The sequence below is a fragment of the Cinclus cinclus genome, chromosome 8 (assembly GCF_963662255.1).
Source record: "Cinclus cinclus chromosome 8, bCinCin1.1, whole genome shotgun sequence".
NCBI lineage: Eukaryota > Metazoa > Chordata > Aves > Passeriformes > Cinclidae > Cinclus > Cinclus cinclus.
This window is the reverse complement of record NC_085053.1, coordinates 14025085-14048723: the sequence shown is the minus strand read 5'-3', so window position 1 is coordinate 14048723 and position 23639 is coordinate 14025085. Positions and strand designations below refer to the sequence as shown.

The 23639-nt window shown below is 38.6% G+C and overlaps 1 protein-coding gene across 1 annotated transcript in view; it reads right to left on the bottom strand.

Annotated features, from left to right (window-relative positions):
* BCAR3 (BCAR3 adaptor protein, NSP family member) overlaps positions 1-23639 on the bottom strand; it is a 67975-nt gene that overhangs the window by 7959 nt on the left and 36377 nt on the right. Inside the window, exons 5-7 of the mRNA XM_062497272.1 lie at positions 2815-2943; positions 1191-1633; positions 525-625 (exon numbers count right to left, since the gene is read on the bottom strand). Of these exons, the coding sequence (XP_062353256.1) occupies positions 525-625; positions 1191-1633; positions 2815-2943 (673 nt within the window). The remainder of the gene's footprint in view (positions 1-524; positions 626-1190; positions 1634-2814; positions 2944-23639) is intronic.

Here is a 23639-nt window from a genome sequence, read left to right as displayed (position 1 = left end):
GCAGCAAAAGCAGTGAAAAGCAAAAGGGATGGAGGGTAGAGAGATTGAGTGAGACGGAAGAACAGAACTGAGTACAAAAGCCATGGTAGTGTTTTTCTCCTAGTGAGGAACATTACCTCATCTGCATAGTTTACCCTGAGAAAAAGTGGTTACCAGAATTTCCATGAAACACCACTTCTACTTAATTATGTTTTGTCAGAAAGACATGAGTGAAACAAGTCAGTTCTTGTCAAGCACAAGTGAGGAAAGGTAATACCATCAAAAAAGGTATTAATGCCAGCCACAGGTGTGGAAGCCTGCTGAGTTGTGTGCTAAGGTTCTCAACTGGCTGGTGCATTGTGAAAAAAGATTCTGTTCCAGTGACTTGAAGAGAATCAGTGTGTTAACGCAGCTTACAGTGGCCATTAAATATAATGTATTTACAGTACACACAACATTCAGCAGTCTCACTTTGGTCTGAAGAGCAACAGACCACCTGGACACATACCAATTCTAAGCATGATACTTCTAATTATAAAACATACCTATTAGCAGATAGCTCTCTGACTGATGAGCCTTTAAAGGGAATCTTTTCTCCACAACATGATCCAAACTAGCTGGCTGGCTACCACTTTTTTCTTTGTTTCTAGGATAAACAAAAACATGTCAATATATGCAGCACTTAAAATACATATCTAACTGCCAGAATATAACATGAACAGTACAAGGATCAATAGCTTTCCACTTGGGCAGCTTATTATAATAAAAGGTACTTAATTAATTCCTAAACTGCTGTTGTAGTGGCAGTGAAATGGGCTATACTGTATGTCACCCTGCAGCATTTGTGAAGGTATTTCCTTTCTAATGGAACATTTGATTTGGACACTGAAATTAGGATCCATTATCCCACACTTGGAGTTTTTATTTCAGGAGTCAACTATGGAAAAAACAGACTTCTCTGGAACAGCATCAAGATGTTATTTTAATCCTTTGTTTTCCATGGTCAAGATTTGCCAAGTTACTGCAGTGCTGTTGTGCTTCCAGAGCCCACATTTGCTCTCACTTTGTGGATTAGCTGATCCTTTGCTAAAATCAGCAAAACCTCATGCCTAGTCTTCCATCTCAAATCAGAGTGAAATCTCACATCATCTCTACCAGGAGCTGATACACTTAATCCATTTCCTTCCATAAGGACAGCAAAATTAAGGTACCTCAAAAGATTTCCTCTGGGTATGCTCTGCTCCGGGGATTGCATGTTGAATATACCAGGACTCAGCCTCTTTGCAGTTTCTGTTTTTCCTTCAGGGGTGCTTGGCTCTTTTTGTTGGACTGGAGTTACACCATATTTTTCTTCTAGACACCTGAGAGGCACAGTCCTGTTGATAGGCTGAAAAATAATTGCTCCACTCTGCTTTGATATCGGTGTGCGATTCCCAACATAGTATCTAACTAAGCCAGGGACAGTGTCAAAACTTTCCAGTTCAAACTGATACTGAACACGACAGTAGGCTTCATTGAGTCTTAGAACTGTTTTGTTGATTTTAAAATGCTGAGGGGTATCTTTCCACTGACAAGTAAGAACAAAGTTCCCAGGACTGGAGAGAGAACTCCTAATCAGAAAATCTCCATCTCTCTGAACTAGGTCTTCTGCCACCTTTGAGGAAAAAGAATTACACAAAAAATTACTTTCAGGATCAGAAAACAATACATTACAACAAAATATTCTTAAACAAAGGAATTAATTTGGCTACTCTGGGAGGATACACAAAGCCACAAATATAAAGCAAAGCATGAAGTGTGGTAGAAGAAATATGTCTCCAATTCTTAATTAAAAGCTCATCCCACAACAGAGATCTGAAAGGGCTTCTTGGAAGGAGCCAGCGGCCAGAAGTTGACCCACTTTTGCATGTGTATTTCTTCTAATTTGCTAACAGAAAATAAGGCATGAAGGGAAAGCAGTGATCCAGGATTTTAAGTTTAAAACATTTGAATATAGAATCACACTGAAGTTTAGAAGCCATTAATACAAAATCCTTGATTCTGCCCTTTCATTGTTACCTTACATGAGGCTTCAATTTTTTTAAATTCTTCGTGAACACTACATGTAAATACTCCTGCCTAGGAAGAGTCAGAGACGCGTTGTTTTTGCGTTTGGAGTTAGTCCTTCCATGTGATAGACAAAAAAGGACGCCGGGAGCCGCGCGGGGCTGAGCCGTGCGGGGCTGAGCCGTGCGGGGCTGAGCCGTGCGGGGCTGAGCCGTGCGGGGCTGAGCCGTGCGGGGCTGAGCCGTGCGGGGCTGAGCCGTGCGGGGCTGAGCCGTGCGGGGCTGAGCGAGGCCCGCAGGGGGAGCTCCGGCCCAGCCTCAGCCCTACCGTGTTTGTACCTGCCTTCGTAAGCGTCAAAATGCAACTGACTGAATTGATTTTGCTGCGGCTTCCACCCCCCCCTTCCCCCGAGTTCCAAGCACAAGAAAGAAAATAAACGTTTTAACTTTCATTAAGCATACATTTCATCGGAATAAACCAAATTAATGTCAGTGTTCTCTAAACAGTATGTGATCATAGCATTCTTATACAAAGCTTAAATTCCATTTCCAGATTTATTCAGTGCACAAAAAAATTCTGAAATGTGTCTATTTTCCACCAGGGTCTGCCCTGAATCCTTCCTCAGCCTCATTTTATGCCAAGCTGTGATAAATACCATAGCTTTCATACAAATAGGCATTATGTTTCTACTAAACTAATTCAGGTATCAGAGATGTGTCCAGCACATCAGTGAAGTTCTGCTTGTCTGTAAAAGCTCGGAGCACACATGGCCATGCAAAGAGCACGTACCTGCCGAGGAATACGTCCGTGGTACCAGGCATGGCTACGCAAGTCTTCACTACTCAGCTGCAGCTCCTCCTCTAACTCCTTCTTCAGCTTTTCCGGGCTGTTGTCCATAACCTGCCTCTCCCTAGAAAACTGCAATAAAAGATTAAAAGCTTCAACTGTGCCAAGTTTAGTGATTAACATTTTACCTGGGTTATAACTTCCATCATATGACCTGCACTGGAATGCAGGTGCTGCTTTCAGCAAGCTGGCCTGGCTTTGCTCTCTAGATTGTGTTTGCAAACCCCAGAATTCTGTGAGATAACATGTGATTGTTCTACACTGCACGGAACAGAGCAAAGCGTTCTGCCTGTACACCAAACTAATAATGACACACCTATAAAATCACTTCTCTTACTTCCTCCTTCAATAAGAATTGTAACTATATAAAACAAACAAACAAAAAAATGGAGCCGGACCCAAATACCCTGCTCCAATACTCTTCCTCCTGTTTAAACCTTCATTTTCAATTTACATTCTTTCCCAGCAGCCCCCTTTGAACCCATCTAGTTAAGAACATCCCAAATGCATCAAGACAGGCTAAGCTGGACACACTTAGTTGTTCAATATTTCTGTTGCCAAAGAACCAATTTGCCAAAGCAAAATTTCACTCTTAAAGGGTTTACTCCTAACGGTCATTAAATCTGCACATCCAAGATGTTCCCCTCCTAAAGGGCCAAAACTCTTGTTGTCCCTTAGCACAAAAGGCATGAGTTTTGTTTGAAGATACCTCCATCACCACTATACAACTATTATATGATTTTCTGGAAAACTTTTGTCCTCATCTCTTCTTGAAGCATAGCTTTCATGCTGGCCCACTGTGGCTCACTAGTCCTTATGGATGCAGTGTTGCTAACAGTGAGGTGCAGGATCTTCTCTGGAGTAGCCACGTTCTCTTTCATAAGCACTCTTGGAGGGAAGTACTTTGGACTTCCTTTCATTCTCCAAGGGCTGGGACTCCAGCCCATCTTTGTTGTGCTGAAAAGTTTCAAAAGCCTGAGAACATGTTCTACACTGATCAAATAATCAGAGTACATACCCTCTCTTCAGAGAAAGACCATTTAAAGAAAAAAAGGAGAGGGATAAGGAGAGACAGAGGGCCTCCAGCAAAATGCAGTATTTTGCTCCCATGCATTATGGATCTTTTTCTTAGGTCTGGATATGAGCCAAAGCTCACGGATTCCTTTAACTGATGCAAGTAAGGAACACATGCATTACCTTAAAAAGAACTGGGAAGGCTTGCCCACCAATTCCTGCTCTTCCCATGAACACTGCCCTCTACAGCTTTTTTCTTTTACACAGTGAATACTCACAGCATCTAACCATGAGAGCAGGTGGCACACATTTAACACTGCTTTCAATGATCCTCCCTGCAATTTGAAGCAGTCTGAATTACAGCAGATTACCAGACAGCAGATTTTTGGTGGAATAACGCCAGAGAAGGCATCCTACAGCCAAGATAATTGAAACATGCTGGGAGCCCAGAGAAATTCTGAGAGAAATTCTCCCCTTCTCTCTGCTTTTCTCAGAGAAAACTAAGGCTTCTCTTAGACAAACACTAGTAGCTAACATAGAAAGGCAGAAGATAAAACAACCTGGTAAAGAATCACTTTTCACCTTAGTTTCCCTTCTGTAAACCAGAATAGCATGTTATTTATCCATACAAATCTGATTCAAAATGGACAAGCATTTCCATCAAGGAACAAATTATTTGTGTTTCTGTACATTAAGGCTTTGCATCAACTCCTTCCAAGCTTTATGAGAAGACTGTGCAGAAAGAAGCCATGACACAAAAAAGATGACCTTCTCTGAAAGGTGAAGTTACTGGATGTACAAGGAGTCAGAAGAGGTTTGGTGAGGAGTGAAGTCCAAAAGCATATTGAACTGTCAAAACATAGTCAGGGAAGGCCAAAAAAGCCCCCTCTACTGCAAACCCTTGTGATGAATCAGACCAACACAGGTGAAGGAGCTCTGGCACACACCTACCACTTGTATTTCCCAACTCAAATGGCTGGGAACCCATTTAAAGCTGACTGGCAATGATTCTAAAACAGCCCTTTCACTGCCACATCTTTGAGAATGATAGCAAGTATAATAGCATCTACACAAGCTGAAGGTAGACTGAAGAGCACACAAATTAAGCTGAGGTTTTTCAAAAGCCCCTTTTCCCCTGACTGCACAAGAAAGTGGCTGAAGAACTTTTAAAATACTCTCTCCAGGGTAAACAAAGACATCCAGCTGCCATAGTGTAACAAGACCTATGACTATAGCTGTGTGTTTTGCTGATCTTCTGAGAGGAACTACTAATCCAATGTGAATCGTATTTAAGGTTTCGAAAGATGCTTTTTACTGAATAGACATCTTAAAGAACACAAAGCTACTATAGAAATTGTTACCATCTCTCCAAAAGCATCTCACTGTATCTCAGTGGTAGGCAGAGCTGCTGAAAATAGAACAAACTATAGGATGCAAAGGCAATAACTGAATTTGCTTAGGAGAGTTATAGTTCTAGCCAGCAAGAAGAACTATAAGTCTCTACCCAAGACCTATATAGGATGAAATAGACTGGTTTCATCCCTGTATTATCTTGAAAATACCAGGATGATCCACTTAGAGATACATATTAATTACCAACACAGCACAGAAACCTAGAATTTCTTCTGGTGGTTGAATGGATTTTTCATTACTCAAATGAAGTTAATGAGACACATACTGAACTTGAACTACATCTAACAACACAGCAAGAAAAATATTCAGGGAAGCCAAGCCAATTAACTTGCTAAGATTCATAATTACTGGTTTGCTAAAAATCCTCTCCACCACGGTCTACTACATAGAATATACTCTGATTGCCAGAGAGGTTGGACATCTCCTGAGATGAAGCAAACATGCTTAAATATCTTTTATGCAATTCAGAACTTAGTCAAAGAACTCCAGTGGCTAGCATAAATCCCAGGATACACAAGGGAAAAACTGCCTAGCTAAACAAGTTTAGTAATAGCATGTCTTCCTAGACAGTTTTTTGTTCACTGAGACCGATTTCTTATAAAGCCTCTAAAGGAGAACAGTGACTGATCTAAAATCTCACCAGTCAATTCCTTTCTATGCTGAACACTACACCCAAGGTCTCTGCTCTGCAAGAATGTCTGTATACACTGAACTTCACATCATGCAAGGCTCAAAAATCACTCCAGGCACAGCCTGCACAAGCATGTGAGCCTGTAAAGACAGAAGAGGGTAGGCTTACAACAATTAATTATTAGCTATGCTAGTGGACTTTCTTTCAAAAGAAAGGGACTTATTCCACACAGCATGATGCAGATGCTTCAGCCTCATTTCCCAACAGCACCCAAATGTTAATGGGCAGCAATGGTAGGCTGTGATTTTGCACTAACTTCATAGTGATAAAATTTCATTTAGTAGTATCTCCTTGTTTTACTTCTTTGCCTAAGACATTTTGTTGTCTCCTATTCAACAGAAAACAAGCTAAATTTATATTTACAGCTAGATAGTGAAGTGGATGATAAAAAGAAATTTAAAATTAATCTAGGGGAAAATGGAAGACTTCCATGTATTCTGCAACAAAACATGGTTGAAGCAACACAGGGAAGCTTCCAGTTTAAAAACTTTTGATATCTTTAATAGTAACTATCCAGTCAGATATTCCTGAAATAAAAAAGGTAATCAAGTCAGCAGTCACTGCTTTCAAGCACAGATGCTTTTCCTGGCCTACAAAGAACTGCTTGTGTGTGCTTTCCAGAACTGTTTGTTCACATTTTAGTTGCATTGTTTCCAGTCCTGGTGCTATTTGAAGATATTCCTGCCACACAGAGTTTTTGTGAACAGGTCCTTAAAATAAAAATATACAACTACCTGGCAATACAATATTATCACCCTCTGGCAAAAGCCCTCAATCCTACTTACATACACGATGGAAAATCTAGAGAGCCAAGACTTCAGAAGGAGGGGAAAAAAATTCAGTCAACAGTTATAAACTAAGAAACTCCTTGGCAGTTTATTCTATTTCACAAAGGATTTCTACTTCAGGGCCCTTAATCTAGTAGGAAACTGTGCTTACAGATGTAACAAGCTATCCTTAATGTTACATCGTATTTTTACTTATTTTTTTTTTCCCAGATAAATGTTCATCTAGCATACCAAAACCTGGAAAACAATCAAAGTTTAAGAAAATAAAATATCAAACTATGATCTCATTTAGGGCAAATTTTGAGAGCACTTGACTTACTTGCCACAATATGCTGTGCCTCCAAAATTTGTGAATGTGTTTTAATGGGAATTGCTCACAATAATCTGCTGCTTATGCATCTATGGGGTTACTTTCACGTGAGTGTTTGGCACTCTTCAAATCAAGATCTTGTGTCAATCATCCTAATGAAATTTATCACATTAGATTGTGCTGAATAATCTACTGTATGAGGTTGGTAGTAAACAAAAGAAGTCCCACAGTTATTTCTGCATAGTCATTAATTAATTTCTCTCTGAGGAATTAATCTCTAAGGTGATGGTGTGTTTGGTTTATTATTTTGGGGGTTTTTTTGGTTGTGGTTTTTTTTTTCCCCCTACACCAATTTGAATTATGAGGGAAAAGCTTTTAATTTTAGACACTGTTTGGAAGTGATCCAAAATCTGTCATGTTAGATCTCCTCATTCAGTTCAAATAAAGGCAAAATTCACATCATTGCTCTTTGTATCCTTCTGGCATAGTATTATTTACACAAAGCACAGCCAAGGACTGTTACGTGCGCAAGACTAAAGGGGGCCACATTTCCATCCAATCTCAATTACTTTCTGGTGCTTTGCACAGCTCTGCCAGGTGACAATTAAATGAGCCCAACAGGCAGCCTTGGAACCGCCTGACTTCCTGTTGCCTTGAAGGCTGCAGGAAAAAAGGAAAAAGAGAAGAGATGGTTATTAGGGATAAATGAGAACAGCTTTGTGAAAACTGAAGTGCGAACTGACTGAGGAAGAAAGTCAAGTCCATACCTTTCCCAAAATTTTAGTACTTCATTTAAAGTTTTAATAAATGTACTGAATCCATCTAAACCACACCTATTTCAGATTTCTCACAAATCCATCTTTTCTCCAGCACTGGAGGCCTGCTATGAATGAATGGACACCATGAATGCTAAACTGTGACTTTCTGACTGGGTAAAATCACTAGGTCCTACAGAGCCTCCAAAGAAATGAGGTGATGGGAGAAACATTGTGATTAATGAAAAGCTTAAATTTGTGAGATTTGTATAGCTTTCAGCCAAGTGGATAATTTAACAGAAAGACCAATTGATAGCAAATATGAAAGGGGACACTGGGGCAAGAACAGGAAATACCAAGAGGGAAGACAAAGATATGAAACAAGAAAGAAGGGAGAAAACACAAACACTGGACACAAAAAACATCTGGAAATGTGAAAATAATGAAATTCCTCTAATTCCAAGCCACTAGAGAGCAGTCAACTTGTTCATACAGAAAATGAACATTTTATTGTCAAAGTTCCAATTCTGGATCAATATATAATTCACTGTCTGATCCTTTCAGTCTTAAATCCTGTGCCCTTGTGATCCTAATCAGACTGCCTATCTGGCACTGTGAATACAAGCATTTAAAAATATACAATTACATGAATTGATGTTTTAATGAGTACAGTGTATATCATTTCACTTACAACTCTACTAACTGGTCACCAAACATAACACTGTTGCACTGAGCATTTACATGTAGGAACAAACACTCCAATATGGTTCAAAAATATTCTTGTCAGTCTTATTTTCTCCTGTACAGAAAAGCAGCATCATTGGCCAAGGCCTTACAAAACAAAACCACAGACAGTGAATTATGGAATTATGAATAGGTCTTTTTTTTTTTTTTTTTTTTTAAAGAACTGACTGGAGAGAGGGAGTTTCTAAACACAGGAACCTATTTTCTGATTAACTTGGAAATTAAACCATAGCTGGTGGAACCTTCTTTAGAGGAAGCTTTCTCTAACATTCCAGAGGGCATGAAGTTCACACAAGCCTATAGCAAGTGCTATAAGAGGTATGTTAAGTGCTGTGTTAAGTAAGAGGAGGTACAGAATGGGTGATTTACTCAGAGAGATGAATTAATACAGGAGAATGGCAATTTTGAAGCCACAAGATTCCCACATGCTTCTTTTGATAACTTGTGACAACTTTTGAGGTTACTGATGAAAAGATAAAACAATTATCATGAAAACTTTCCCTGCAATGGCTCTTTAAAATCAAATAAACTCCATCATGTACACATTCTCACTCTGCTGCTATGATCAGCAAAAGTTGCCAGGTGTTCACAGAAAAGTGGCCAATTTTCTTCTGGTTTTGGCTGTCATAGAGTTAATTTCTTCTCAGTAGCTGGTACGGTGCAGTGCTTTGGATTCAGTATGAGAACAATGTTGACAACACACTGATGTTTTGATTGCTGCTAAGTCATGTTTATCCTAAGTTAAGTACGTTTTTTGCTTCTTTTTATGCTGTGCCAGTGAGGAGGTGCACAAAAGGCTTGGAGGGAGCACAGCCATGACAGGTGACCTGAGTTGGCCAAAGGGATATTCTACACCACAGAACATCATGCCCATTATACAAAATGGGGAATTACCTTGAAGCAGGGCTAATAGGAGTTCAGGGACAGGGTGTGACATCAGTCAGTGGGTGGTGAACAACTGCATTGCACATCACTTGTGTTTTTTTCCACTTTGTTACATTATTATTTACTAGTATTATTATACTTTACTTCATTTATATTAATAATCTGTTCTTTTGTTGACCTAGAAGTTTCAGTTTTGATTCTCGTCTACATTCCAGTGGGAGGGGGTGGGTGAGTGGCTGCATGGTGCCTAACTGCCAGCTGGGCTCAAACCATGACAACTACTAAGCAAGATACTTGTTCAGAATGAGGGAACTAAAAAAAGTATTTTAGTACAAAGATCAGTTTAACGTTAAGTGAAGGTAATGAGAAAACTTAATTCTAGTGGATCCAACAACCATTTTCCCCTACATCACCACACTTACAACAAATCCTTACATTTCTACGTAACCACATTCAGAGCTAGGAGAGCTTCATTTCTGGAATACAGATCCTGAAAAATCCTGAGTTGAGTGTTAGTCAAATCATAATTCCCCCCTCAGTGACCCTAGAGATTTGCATTTCCAAATGTAAATTAAGTTAGCAGTTATGCAGGAGTTTTTTTTGGTTTTGTTTTAATCTGAGACACACCTAAATAATAGTTTCTACCAAGAAGTTAAATGTGTAAATACCTACTGAAGGATATTCCCATTCCCATCAAACAGAAGCCACTTAGTGCTCCAGTGGACCCTGTGCTTTCTACATATATATGACAGAAGATAATCAAACTTTTACTGCAGTATAACTATAAAATCACTATGGGAAATTGAAAAGAATTTTATAATACAAGACTAATCAAAATTCAAACTCAGTAACAAGACAATGGGAAATCAAAGTTCAGGGAGCTATACAAAATTTCACATAATTTTGAGCAGTCAGTCTTTCACATCTGCCCCTCTCCAACAATAACAAATCTAACTTTGAAAAGGCAGACTGATAATGCTGAGTGGTGATTACATATAACTCACGTGTTATCAAATCCAACTGCCTCCACAGACATGCTGAAACTGGATATATGAAGCCTTAGGATGCTAGCGAACAGATTTAGATCATCGCACACCAAAGAAATATTAATTAAGATCTACTATCTATAAAAAGTGTTTGCAATTCTCCCAAGATAAGAGATGGCACTTGCAGCAAGTATCTGCTTATAAAAAGCTTCTTACCCCCGTCACATTCACAGCATTAGTACATTACTGATGTGCTACATCAGCGTGATGGAAGTTATAAAACTTGGCAGCCCTGATAACTGGAGTGGCTTTCCCCTTTTGCACAGCTTCAGCTGAGGGTGAATCATAGCAGAGAACTAAGAATGAGACTACTTGAACTTCAAGGCCCTTCTCCCTCTGATCATGACAACCATACTGACTAGTACTAAAAAACTGTCTTGTGGCAAAGATCATTGATTTCATTAGACCTCTACATTTTTGAAGTCACCATTTATCACTGAAGTCTTAAAACCTCTTCCAAAAAATGCATATATTTAAAGAAAAATATTTTGGCTTGCCAGTACCACAACTCACAATTTAGTACTTCCTCTTTACTGTATTCTTCTTTTTTAAACACAAACAGGAGCCCCTTCGCCTTGATGTTTCTCTATTTCCTTCAATGTCAAAGCTGACCTTGGCAGTAAACAGCTATAAAAACCAAATGGGATCATTAAAGCTACTGAGACATCATGACTGAAGAATTATTTGATCCAAATTCAAATGTTCTGCACTGATCATTATATTTTCTATTAATGCATGGGAAAATAAACCAAATATCTGCTGTTGAGACCTCAGTTTTACACACTAAAATTAAGTGCTGTGAAATCTAAGTGCTCAAGTGCTGTGCTGTACTGCTTCCTGTGCTTTGTTGGGACACAAGGCATCTCTGAGTTTGGCCACATAGTGCTTTCAATTAAATTGGATAACATAATGAATTTATCTCAATGCAGAAAAATAAAAAAAACCACTGAATTTTTCAGAGGTAGTTGAAAACTTCAGCATGTTTATTTATGGATCAATTTGCTATTTCATTACAATTGCAATTACTATTAAAATCAAGAATTAACTTAATCTAATTACACAAACTGATTTTACTTGATTTTAAAAAGTAAAAAAAAATAAAAAAATTCAAACCAGATGACTTAATTTCATACCATCTTATTGTTCATACCATCCTTGGCCCCTTAGCCTTTCACAGAATCCATACCATTGGGCCCCAAGGTTCAGACCTTACTTGATTTGACCACAGCTGTTTCTATACCTACAGCCACTTTCTCTTCAGCAAATGCACCCCAGTTCCCACCATCCAAACTTCTTCGAATAGCAGTTCATCAGATTTAACTATTGCTAAATCTGCATACTGGAACACATGCATTCAAATCTATTTTAAATGCTGCAAGTCTCTTTAAATAGAACATTATTTTTGAAAGAACACAACTGTAATTTGTTTCTACATAAAAGGTTTTATTTTTTACCCTCCATACAGCAAACACTATTAATGTTTCAGTTTCTCTAGAGACTATAATGGATTAGACTAAATGGAAAGTTGCCATGACAACACCACCGTTATTTTAGGTATTAGAAATTCATGCCAAGTTAAACAAAGGGCATATGTGTGGTCAAGAACAAGTTTTCTAACTGTTCTGACAGCAACAATAAACCCCAATATCATTTAAGAAGTTCTAGAACTGGAGAATTAAGCCTAAAAATAAGAATGAAAAATCAATCACAGCACAATAGAGCATCTCTAGCACTTTATTGTAATGATAATTGCTGACATCTGTCCTAGTCAGAAGTAGTCAATCTGATCAGAACCACTTTTCCAGAGTGCCCAAAAGACCAAGACCCGAAGCCTACTTTCAGAAATGGACAGTTATAAGGCAAAATCACTGAAGGTGAGAGAAGGCAGCAGCTGTTCCCAGCTTTTAAGAGCCTCCATCAAAGTTTGAAAGCCATGGCCAGAAAACAGCAACCTGCACATCCTTCCTCATTGCAAGTTCTCTAAGGTGCAAGCAATTCACCCACTGATCTTAAATAAAAAGATTTAAAAGTTTAAGTGTAACTCACAGATTGTCAAAAGTAGTTAGATGCCCCCACATGATTACAAATCACTTCGACACTTCTGTAAGTGGGATTCAAAATGATTATGAAGGCTTTTCCTGTACTTACAGTGCATACGAAGCATTTTTGCATAAAGTAAATTATGTCCCTACCCATGGCAGAAAGGTTGGACTAGATGATCTTTAAAAAGCCCTTCCAACCCAAACCTTCCTAGTAGTATATGATTTTGTGTATCTTGCAATTAAAAAAATATCTAAAATAAAAGGACAAATCAAATTATCTGAAGCATTTTAAAAACATGTGTGCTCCTGAGCACAACTGCCTGTGTTTTTCTTAAATAGGTGAAAAAAGTTAGGGAACCAAATGGTCTGATCAGTTAACTTGTGAAAACTTGGAACTTCACTAAAATCCTCCTCAGCAAGTCCCAAACGAGGGCATTTGTACTTAATCCCTAAACATAAAGGCAGCCAGCTTCAGGCTCATAAAACTGCAACTTGTTTAAACTTCTCTCTGAGGTCAATAGTGAACTGTAAAGGTGTTTGCTAAGAGAGAAACACTCTGTACCCAACCATGGTATAAAAACAAACACTTCTAAACAAAAACGGAAAGCATTACTGACTAGCACACTGCAGCTGAAAAAGAGTACCTACCTTGAATCTGATTACAGACTTACGATGATAAAAGCAGCAAAGTGCTGCAATCAGCATTTGAAAAACATTATAATCCTTCGGCATTTTCAGTTCTGCTGTCTGTGGTTCCTCAAGACTGAAGATAAACAGTCACTACGAGCAGTGTTCTGAGGTTCAGCAAGCTCTTCAGTGTCACCACTGCCTACCAGTGCTGCTACACCCCCTACTCAGATATCAGTCTGGGACATTTTCCACAGCTGAAGCTGATACCATCAATTCAGTGACCGCTGGCACGCTGGCATCCAGCATGCCATACAGAGAGTGCCAGAATCCTCATGTGATCTGATTCACTCACCAGTGAAATCCTAGCCCCTCTATCTTGGTATCCTCTGGCTCAGAGATGCATTTAAGGCATCAGCACAAGCCAAACTTCACTTCTAGATAAGTTACAATATCTGTCTCCTAGTGCTGATAAAGGCTTAATCAGTTGCTCCAGCTCAATCATGCAACATCTCTGCCTGCATCAATTATACACGCATAAAAGAGAGAGAGAAAAAAATAAAAAGGAAAACATCTGATTACTGTTTGACAACTGTAAGAACTGAGCTTTGGTAACTAAGGAAAATGATAAATCTGTTTGTTTTTAATTAGGAAGTTTCTGGCAGACAGTCCTTGGAAAAAATAGCAAGAAGCCATGCCTGTAAACATTGTCAGTGTCATTGTCAGGCAACCAAGGTACCTTCAGCATTTAAAACTCAGTGGACAGCTTTATCTTGGTAATAGTCCCATGGGATTTTGCAAATTGCTTGAGAAAGAAAGAACTGACCTCATGAACATGTCTGATTTGGCAAAGTAAAAGTAAGCACTACAACAAAATAAACAACAACAGTTTTATTTATGCCTGTGATTCCATTCTCTTGGACAGCACAGTCCATATCTTACTGACCAGTCAGCAAACTGCTCATCAGCAAAGCATCTGCCTGACATACCTCAAGGCTCTCTCAAGAACAGGGCAAAAAAGAAGCAAACAACTTGGGTAGTTATGATAACTGTAAGAGACAAGACATCACCTCCATAGCAGCCTAGCTGACAGATTTGGTGAAAGGAAACCAAATGGACTGGATTGAGGGGTACAAGACAACCTGGAACACGTAAGAACCAGAAAACTTTGAAGATATCAATCCATTATTACTTGGGTGGTACCAAAAATACACGAAGTCACAGACATTTCAGATCTTGGATTAGGAATAAATTAATCCCAAGGAGTGGTTAAAATGAATAATTACTTGTCTTTTTCATCAGTAACAAGTATATTACATAATTAAGAGGACGTATATTAAATACTTATTGATGTCCTCAGGTATTACTTGCAAGGTAACTCATCTAATAACAGATTCCTTCCCACACTGACTGAACAATGGGAAGTGCCCTCAGTGCCTGTATCCAGCAACAGGAATTGGTACACAAGCCAAGCAGCAGCACTGAGAAAAGACAAAATGTCCATGCCTTTAAAGGAAAATGGGATGGAGTGCCTACCTGAAAAGAGGAGGAAGCCTCAGTCTTGATAGCAAGGAAATGGCAATGTGATATGCAAAGTTCTCTTACCTATCTGACCACTGAAGTTTTTGAAGGTACCTATCACCACATTAAGCACCAAACCCAGAATGTTCACAAAGATAGACAGACTACTTGGCCATGTGTAGGAGATGTTATGCCAGAGACTCTTCTGAGAAAAAGAAAACAATGTAGGAATGAAAGAACAGAACATTAAATGGACTGTAAAGTAATAAAGCTGGCAAGAAAAAAGATATAAAATTGGCCAGAAGAGAAGCTGAAAATACTGACGTTAAAGATGAAGTCCTGCTGAAGAGTACTTATGACAAAAACAATGAATGAGTAGATAATATAACAGGAATGTAAAAGTACCCTCCTTTTCTCTTTGTACTGTGCTGCAGTGCATTTTAATTTACTTTGAGTTATTTTTCGACTTTGAGGAACTGCACAGGATTGCTTTAGCAGAGAGTCAGAGAAGAGAAAATTAAAAGATTCCCTACCAAAACTTCAAATACAAAAGCCTCAACTGTGATGCTTGTTTCTTGTGGCAGGACATCTCATTATGGACTGTATTCTTAAAGAATATGAATCAAAAGTTTTCATAATAACAGCCTAATCCAATTTTAAAACTGGGAGGAGGGAGGGATGATAAAAAGGGAAGTGAAATTGAAGACTGCATGAGTGAAAATTTTTGCTTTACAATGCTGACAAGACAGTATTAATATCACACACTAAGGTTTCACTTGCAATACCATGAACAGAAATTACCAAGACAAACAGTGCAAACTACAGCAGGTGACAAGAAGGGTTGTTAGGATGACTTAGCTATTTTGGCAGCAGAAACAACTGATTTAGCAGTGCAAAATAAGGTGTACCACTTCTGCTCTGAAAAGAATCAGAAGTTCCAAATAGGAGCTCTTTATGGGGTTGGGGAAAAAAAAAAAAAGAAAAAAAAGGAGAGGAGAGGAATACCATGACTTATCAATGTGTAAACCTACACTGAAATTTAAACAGAAGTTCCCATCCATTATCAAGAATAAAAACCCCCCAGTTGTTTCTTTTTTTTTTTAAAAAAAAAAGAGGATTGGAGTGGCAGGTCTAACACAAATGGTAACTGCCAGATCCTTATTTCCTGTCTGTAATGAAGTAAAGAATCAAAAATTACATATGTTGAGAAAATGCGAGAAAAAATTAACTTCAAAAACTAATACTGTACAGTTTCATACAGCAACTGCTGATGCTTTTTATCAACAGTTCAACTGATAAGGAAAAGGATACTTTATTGAAATAGTAAATTTTAAATGTTTTAAAAATTAAAATAATGGGATTCTTCTTTTTATTAAGGTCAGTACAACTTCTGCCTAGATAGCTCAATGAATGGATGACGATCTTTGCAAGACACTACAACACAACAGTACCAAAATTAATATTACTGGAAGGAATCTCAAAGAGTATGTGAGAAACCTCTGGGTTTCATGGTATGTCCTGCACTGATAGCTATCATGACTGAGGACAGCCTTCAGGCTGCTCCAATTATATCATACATAGGTAAGATTTACATTTTAAAATACTGACTCAGAGAAACAAAGGATGACTTAGTCACATTATCACTCTCCTGGCCATCAATTTTTTGCTGGTACTTTGGGTTTTTTGGTCTCTGCACATGAGAAACAAACCTGTTTATTGTACCTTAGAAACATCAAGTACAATCCTTTTGCTAAGTCATCTAATGATGCATTTTAAAAGCTCTCCATCACCAAAGGTCAACTATCACAGCTTTATTTCTTTGTTTTCAATGATTCTTCCTAGAATCTTGAATTATCTGATAATCCCTTCATCTGTTTCTGTGGATGGCTAGCTACACTATTTTTGATAACTTCGATAACCAAGCTTAATAAGAAAGGATTTTTAAGTTCATAGAGTCTATGGCCACATGAGTTCAAGGACACTTGAACATATATTCTGTACTGAGCTCCTAGTTGCGCATTAGGAAGAGAAATTATGGAGTCTCTGCTAACCGCATCTGATATTACAAAGCCTCTAAAGTTATTTAGGATATTTTCATGGTCTAGTTTAAATTACCCAGTGTTCTCTTGACACACCTAAACTGTGTGCAGCTCACTCATGAGTACACTGCATACATAGGAGTTTGAGGTATTCACACAGGATAGTGTGAACCTGCTCACAAGGAATCTTCTTAGGCTGCTTTAATTGTACAGGTCAAACAAGTAAAAAGTAGGGATCATTTCCTTAGTAGAGGTCAGTTTCTTTTTCTCTCATCACAAAAAAAAAGTATCTTAAAAAACATTTTTTGTGGCTCAGGTAAAGCAACCACACTCCTTGAAAAGATAAATGCTTGAAGACTCACAAACAGCCTGAAGTTACCAAAACAGTCTTCAGAGCTACAATAGGTTATTTTGAACCAAATACCAGTCGTGGTCATGGAAGTGTTTAGATTTCACACACAGAATTATTACTATTTGTGATTTCATATTAGAGAAAAAGAAGTAATTTCAGACTAAATTAGATGAGGGACTTGTTGGCTTGCCACTTTGCTCTATTCATTTAAGCACTCAAATCACTGAAACACATGTCATGCTTTACATTTCACTGCACTAAGGGGAAGTAAACACTGCAGGCAGGAAGGCAGCTGTAAATGAAAGAAGGCATGGTGCACTGTACAAGGGTCAAGAGCACAAATCTGATTAGATCCAGCCCAGAGCCAGCCCCAAGCACTGCTGCAGAACAAGTGATGGCACAGGGACACGGACACGTCCCCATAACACAGGGCACGAGCTAAGCACAGTCTGAGTGCCTGTTGCTACAAAATGGCAACTCCGCGGTTGTAGAAAAGTACAACAGGAATAAAATTAGAAAGAAAAAACCCAAAGAAAATCAAGTAACCTAAATCTTCAATTGAAATATTTTTTGTATTTAATACTTAAGAGTTTTTGCCATAACTAGTTATTCGTTCTTTTCAATGTAAGAAAACGTCAGGAAACAGGGGACAACTGATAAATAATTTGTCTATGTAAACAACATCTTCATAATGCCCACTCCCAGTTAGTTTTAGCAGAAAGTCCTGCAGATATGGCACATCACCTCTAACAAAGCCCTGGGGGCAGATGCCTCCAAATCCAGGTAGTGTCCAACTTTCCAGCTGAACGCTTGTTAAAGTGTAGAATAACTGGAAGAAAGGGGACAGCAACGCTATCGGAAGGCTTACTTTCATCTGTTCCTAACTCAAATGTCTACAGGGACACAAGTCCCATCTCCCAGCTCATGTCCTACCATTCCTGTCTCAATTCTTAACAGAACTGACTTTTCATGTTCTCTCAGATAACCTCACTTCCTGCATGCTGTTGTTGGTGCAGCTTCTGATTATGAATCAACAGATAGAGCTGCAGTTGTAATTACCCTTGTTTGCATTGCAAGGTGTGGTGTGGGAGAGGTTAGCATAATTTCTTCCTCCTATCAAGTTCCGTGAGACAGTCTTAGAAACACACTGCAGTTGTACAGGAACAGTGAGAAAACAGAATTTGCATCTGTTTAGTTCACACTGCTGCTTGAATAAATATCTTTGAAAATCTGCCTCATATAAAAACCCAGGTTGGCAGGTACAAGAAATAAATGCCCGACCTGCTTATGAGCTTCCTACTAAGTCCTAATTTGTACTTTAAGACATCCAAATACCTTTGAGATTTATACGTTTTAGTTACAAAATATCAATTTTTTACGAAGTGATCTGGCAGTAGGTCTGGCTTTCCTACTAGACACCTTCCTGTCATGAATCCACCGGGAGGTTTAATCGATCCTACCAAAAACTAGCGTAAGTATTCTTGAGCTCCACCTACTGTCTGCTAACCCATGTACAAACGTGAAATAATTTTGTAATGTCCCACCTATTTTTCCTTCAATTTCTTCCTTGGACTGAGGAAAAAAAATATGAGAAGGCATACATTTCCTTCTCTTTCAGAATTAGTTCACAGTTTTTTTTCCACCTTTTTCCTGCTGGCTTAGCTGTCATTAGTCTAACTAGCTTTGCTGGTCAGCATACCAGAGTTGCCTTGCATATAAAAATAAGGTATTAAGACAACTGCAAACTTCAGACTTCTGTTTTTGAAAGTCTCCTCAGTCCTGTCAGAGTAAAGTGCTTGTTTGTGTGAGATTTAAACCAATTCTAAATATAATGGAAAGATGAAAAAAAGTGTTAATTCTCCAGGGTAAGTGAATGCCCTTAAAATATCAGCTAATTATCTAAAACTCCTGAATACCCTAAAATACTTGCGTTTTATACAAAGGATGTATATATTGGATGTGAAGCACTCAAAAAGAAAATGTACAAGTCACTTGGGTTCTGTCAGAGCTTGGCTTTTGAAAAGTCTTTCAACATTGTACTAACAAAAGGATTTGAGGACATGGAGGCAAATGACCTCTAGGTATTCTAGACAGCCAGCATAACATCATGCTCCATTATTTGTGTAGATGTCTATTTTCTATAAATATCTGACATACAAAAATGTCAGGCCAACCTGTTTCTTTGACAGCACATATCAGTAGATGATATCCCAACAACTGAAACGTCCCAGTGCTCCTTCTGCTGCCTTCTCTGCAGGTTAAACTCTATCTCAGTGTGTCTCCAGAAAGAGGCAAGACAGACACACACAATGTACCAGTCTTATTCTAATTATTATCTGTAAACACAGCTCTGAGAGATTAGGAGCTTTACCTCCCTAGGCTTTATCAGGAAGAGGACCCAAAAGGCTCAATGAAAAAAAATCATCATCTGCTCTCCACACATTATATACTCACTCCCCCTTGTGGCTCATGGGCTTATTGACAGCGAAAGATCAACAGTAAGGTGTTACACGGGGTTAAATATAAACATTTTCATGTCCCTGACAGCTTTTGCTATTAGTCCATCTTCAAAACTATGAAAACAAAATCAAAAAACAAACCAAACAAAACCAACCAACCAAAAAAACCATGCTCCCTTTAAAAATATATTTATTTGAAAAGTTAAATGTACATCACCATGTACCCATATTTGCTTTTACTGACATGGACATTTTGACTTGGGTGTATTATCAAAAGGCCAGGTTGGGTGGGACCCTGAGAAACCTGGTCTAATGAAAGGTGCAGGGAATTTTAATTGTGTATCTTTTGAGGTCCCTACCAACCCAAACCATTCTGTGATAACTGTCAGCATTTGAGAGCCACTGGCATTAATATTTCAGAGAAATCAGGTAATTTGTTTAAATCCAAGTTTCATAAAATCACTAGAGATAAAATAAGACCTGTTTTTTGTACCCCAGGACTTCTACCCCATGTTTCAGATTCAGCTCTTTCCAGCTTGTGTTTCTCATCTGTAAATAAGACCCAACAGTAGTTACTGACCCTCTAACAAAGGTATTGAAAAGGTCAGCTAAGGAGCTGCTGCCACTAGTATTACTACTGGTGTCAAGGAAATTAGAGCAAAGTAATTTTATAGCTTTCAGCCCAAAAATCAGTGCATGTAGTGGTTTTTGAGGACTCTAGATCAGACATCACTTGAGAGTTAATGAGTAATAACAGTAGAAGTAGAATACATTAACCGGGTCAAATCCATGGTAGGATAACATATAGATTAACCATTAACATGCAAAGAGAGGATGCTTGCTGCTCTAAGAATTATCAGCATTTTATATTTACCAAAGCACCCTCAGCATTACAGAAGATGCTCCCATAAGCAAAATACCCTAAACTCCATTTCAGCATCAGGAGAGGGAAATGCACTGCTAAAAGACTTCACAATGAAGGCCAGAATAATGAGAAAACCACTATCCACTTGACTCAAATCATATAAGGATTGTCATTCACAAAGAAAAAATATTCTTCCTCACCATACACTAAGTCCCCTTACCCATGACCCACAAAACCCCAAAACCTCAACCAACCAAAAGAACCCACAAACCCCACCAACCACATAAAAGCCCAGATCTTAGAGCTAACCAGGCCATTCAGGAACTGGGGTGGGGGGGGGGAAAGAACAGAAAGCTCCCGACAGGAACAGGCTAACTTAGGGTTCACTGTTCTAGGGAAACATGAACTAGGACAGCAGACTGAAAGTGCATTGTTTTGTAGAGCTGTAGAATCATACTTCCTGTATAATTTACTGCAAATGCCAGCTTACATCTTATTCATCACTCTGCAGCCAATACATTACACAACTGCTGATTCAACCTTATTTTCAGAGACCAGCCTGTTGGTCAAACAAAACTCAACATGAGAAAATACTGAAACTTGGGTGTTATATTCCACCACTAATTATGAATAACCGCATTGTATTAAATAAGGTAAGTTTTCTTTAACTCCAAAGGAACAGAGCAAGATTCTCACCATGATTTCAGAGAATGAAATACTTGAGAACTGCTGGATTTCAGCAATATGTGCAACTCCTTAAGTCCTTATCTTCTCCTGGGCCAATGAAAGCTTTTAGGAACAATTATCATACATAAAGAAATAGTTGCTTCTTTTAAGTAGAGAAAAGGCAGACATTGTAAAAAACAAGCCCACTACAAGGCTAAAAAAAATTTCTATTACCTGACATTTTACTATCACCAGAACAGGACTAAAAGTAAAAGACAAGATGATTTGTCCAAGTTATTGCAACAACACAAACTTATCCCACTAGAAAATTAAATACAGGTTATGAATAGAAGACAGAGGAACAAAACCAACCAAAAAAACCCAAACGAAACAACCCCCCCCCCCCCCAAAAAAGCCAACCAACAAAAAAGAATCAAAAAAAAAAACCAACAAAACCCCCAAAAAACCCCAATGAAACAAAACAACACCAAAAACACCCAAAAAGAAAATAAACCACAACACAACAAAAAGCCCCCAAACCAACACCCCCCCCCCCCCCCAAACCAAACCTCTATGTGCAAAATATCAGGATTTAGGAAAAATTTCCCCACAAGAACAATTAAAAGATATTTAGACTAGTCTAGATTAAAAATGTCCAGTCAAGTGTTTATTTTCCAGCAGAGGGCAGCGCACAACCAGCAATCATCCAAGGAGAATCAAACCGAGGGTTTCATTGAGACCAAAATTACACACATTCAACATCAGACTGGCTCTAACAGAATCTCGTATGTCTGAATCACACAGCTTACTTAGAAGAGGCAACTACTGCGGAATGATGTTTGTGAAGATTCTGTTCCTGCTAAGCAGAGAAACATATAAAAAGAGGAAACGTCTCTGCTTGAAGCCTTACTGACATCACTGATGATCTTTGTGTTGGGTGACAAATCCGTAGTGACAGACATGTGTAAAGTCCAAGCTAGCCACATGGGCATACTGCTTCTCTCCTCAAAAAGCCACATTCCATCTGATAACTGCACCTTCTGTGATACTGCTGTCCTTGCTGCAGTTGTAAATGTGTAGTAGAAAAGACTCAAAAAGAACCTCCTGATCATGTGGTGCCTTAGTGTCAGGCATTCCTCCCAGCTCTGCCACTTAATGCTGTCAGACAGAGCAGAAACCCAACAAACTTTCTGCTTACAAGTCCCAGCTCGCATGTCAACAGGCAAGTCTCTGCAGGAGAGTGATACACAGCATGCACAGGACTACACTGGACTTGGCAAGTTTTCCAGTGAGGTGGGGATTTCTCTAATATTTCCGTGCCTAAAAAAGGCTGCTTGCAAGGAAATTTCACTGTCACTGGAAAAATTGTTTCCCGAACTGTGGCTATTTGTCATGCTGACACAGATTTTTTTCCTAACCTTTCCTAAACTTACATACACATAAACTTTACTTTTGATCACCCTCTTACCATAGTATCTTCAGCCAGCAGAATGGTGGGAGTCAAAACACCTACGCCTATATTGAATTGGCATCCACAATATTATGAATTTGTGCAATTAACTATACAAACTGCACCAACAAATTTCATAACCTGATGCAAGTTCCCTGAAATTGAATTGAGCTCATAAAATATTGTCCTATCTTGCAAAGCTACAGATAATGATCAATATACTGAAATGCCATCAGAATTTTATTTTCATTTGCACTAACCAAATCCATGATGAATGACAGTAATTTCTATGACAGCTTGCTTTCTAACAAAATCAAGGAAGAGTAAAAATAGGGAGAAAAACTAACACCATGGGGCTGAGATAAACAAGAATCCTTCAGCAGAACTTCACAAAAAATGCTTTTTCTGCAGCTGTAACTTCCTTAAATCGGAAACAGTTTTTCAAGTCAATCTAAATATAAACGTCCCTCATGACCATGCTGAGCACACAGTCATAAAATTTTGCAATTTTTCCACTAATGGAATAAAATACAACTTCAAAACTTCAGGCCATAGTAATATTTATCAACTCACTGCTGATATGCATTTCTGTAATTATTAAGCACTATTTCCACAAGAAATGCTTGAAAGGTTTCCATAAAAGAAAGAGAGAAACATCTTTTTTTTTTCTTTTCACCCAGATACAGCTTCAATGATTACAGCACAGATTTCTATAGAAAGATCCTAAAGTATTTAGAGTGAATAAGAATGGGACACAAAGCTATCTTTAGTTCGCATGAATTTGACCAAAATGACTCACAAAAACTTCTCTGAAACACTAATCTGCCAGCACTTGATTCTTTCTCCCTTGCTGCAGGAATCTGGATATGCAGACTCAGGGTGTGGGAAGAACCTGCAAAGGCTACCAATGGATCTATTATTTGGTTCATAAAACTTGTAAAAATCTCACAGAATGTACAACGTGCTATTGTGTCCCCGAATCTCTTTCATGACTTGGGTAGCAGCCTGAGTCAAAGCAGTCTGGCCCGTTTTCACTTCTACCATAAAAGGGTTTTTTTTGAAAGAGCCATTTAACTGTGACCATGGTTTCAGCAGCACTGT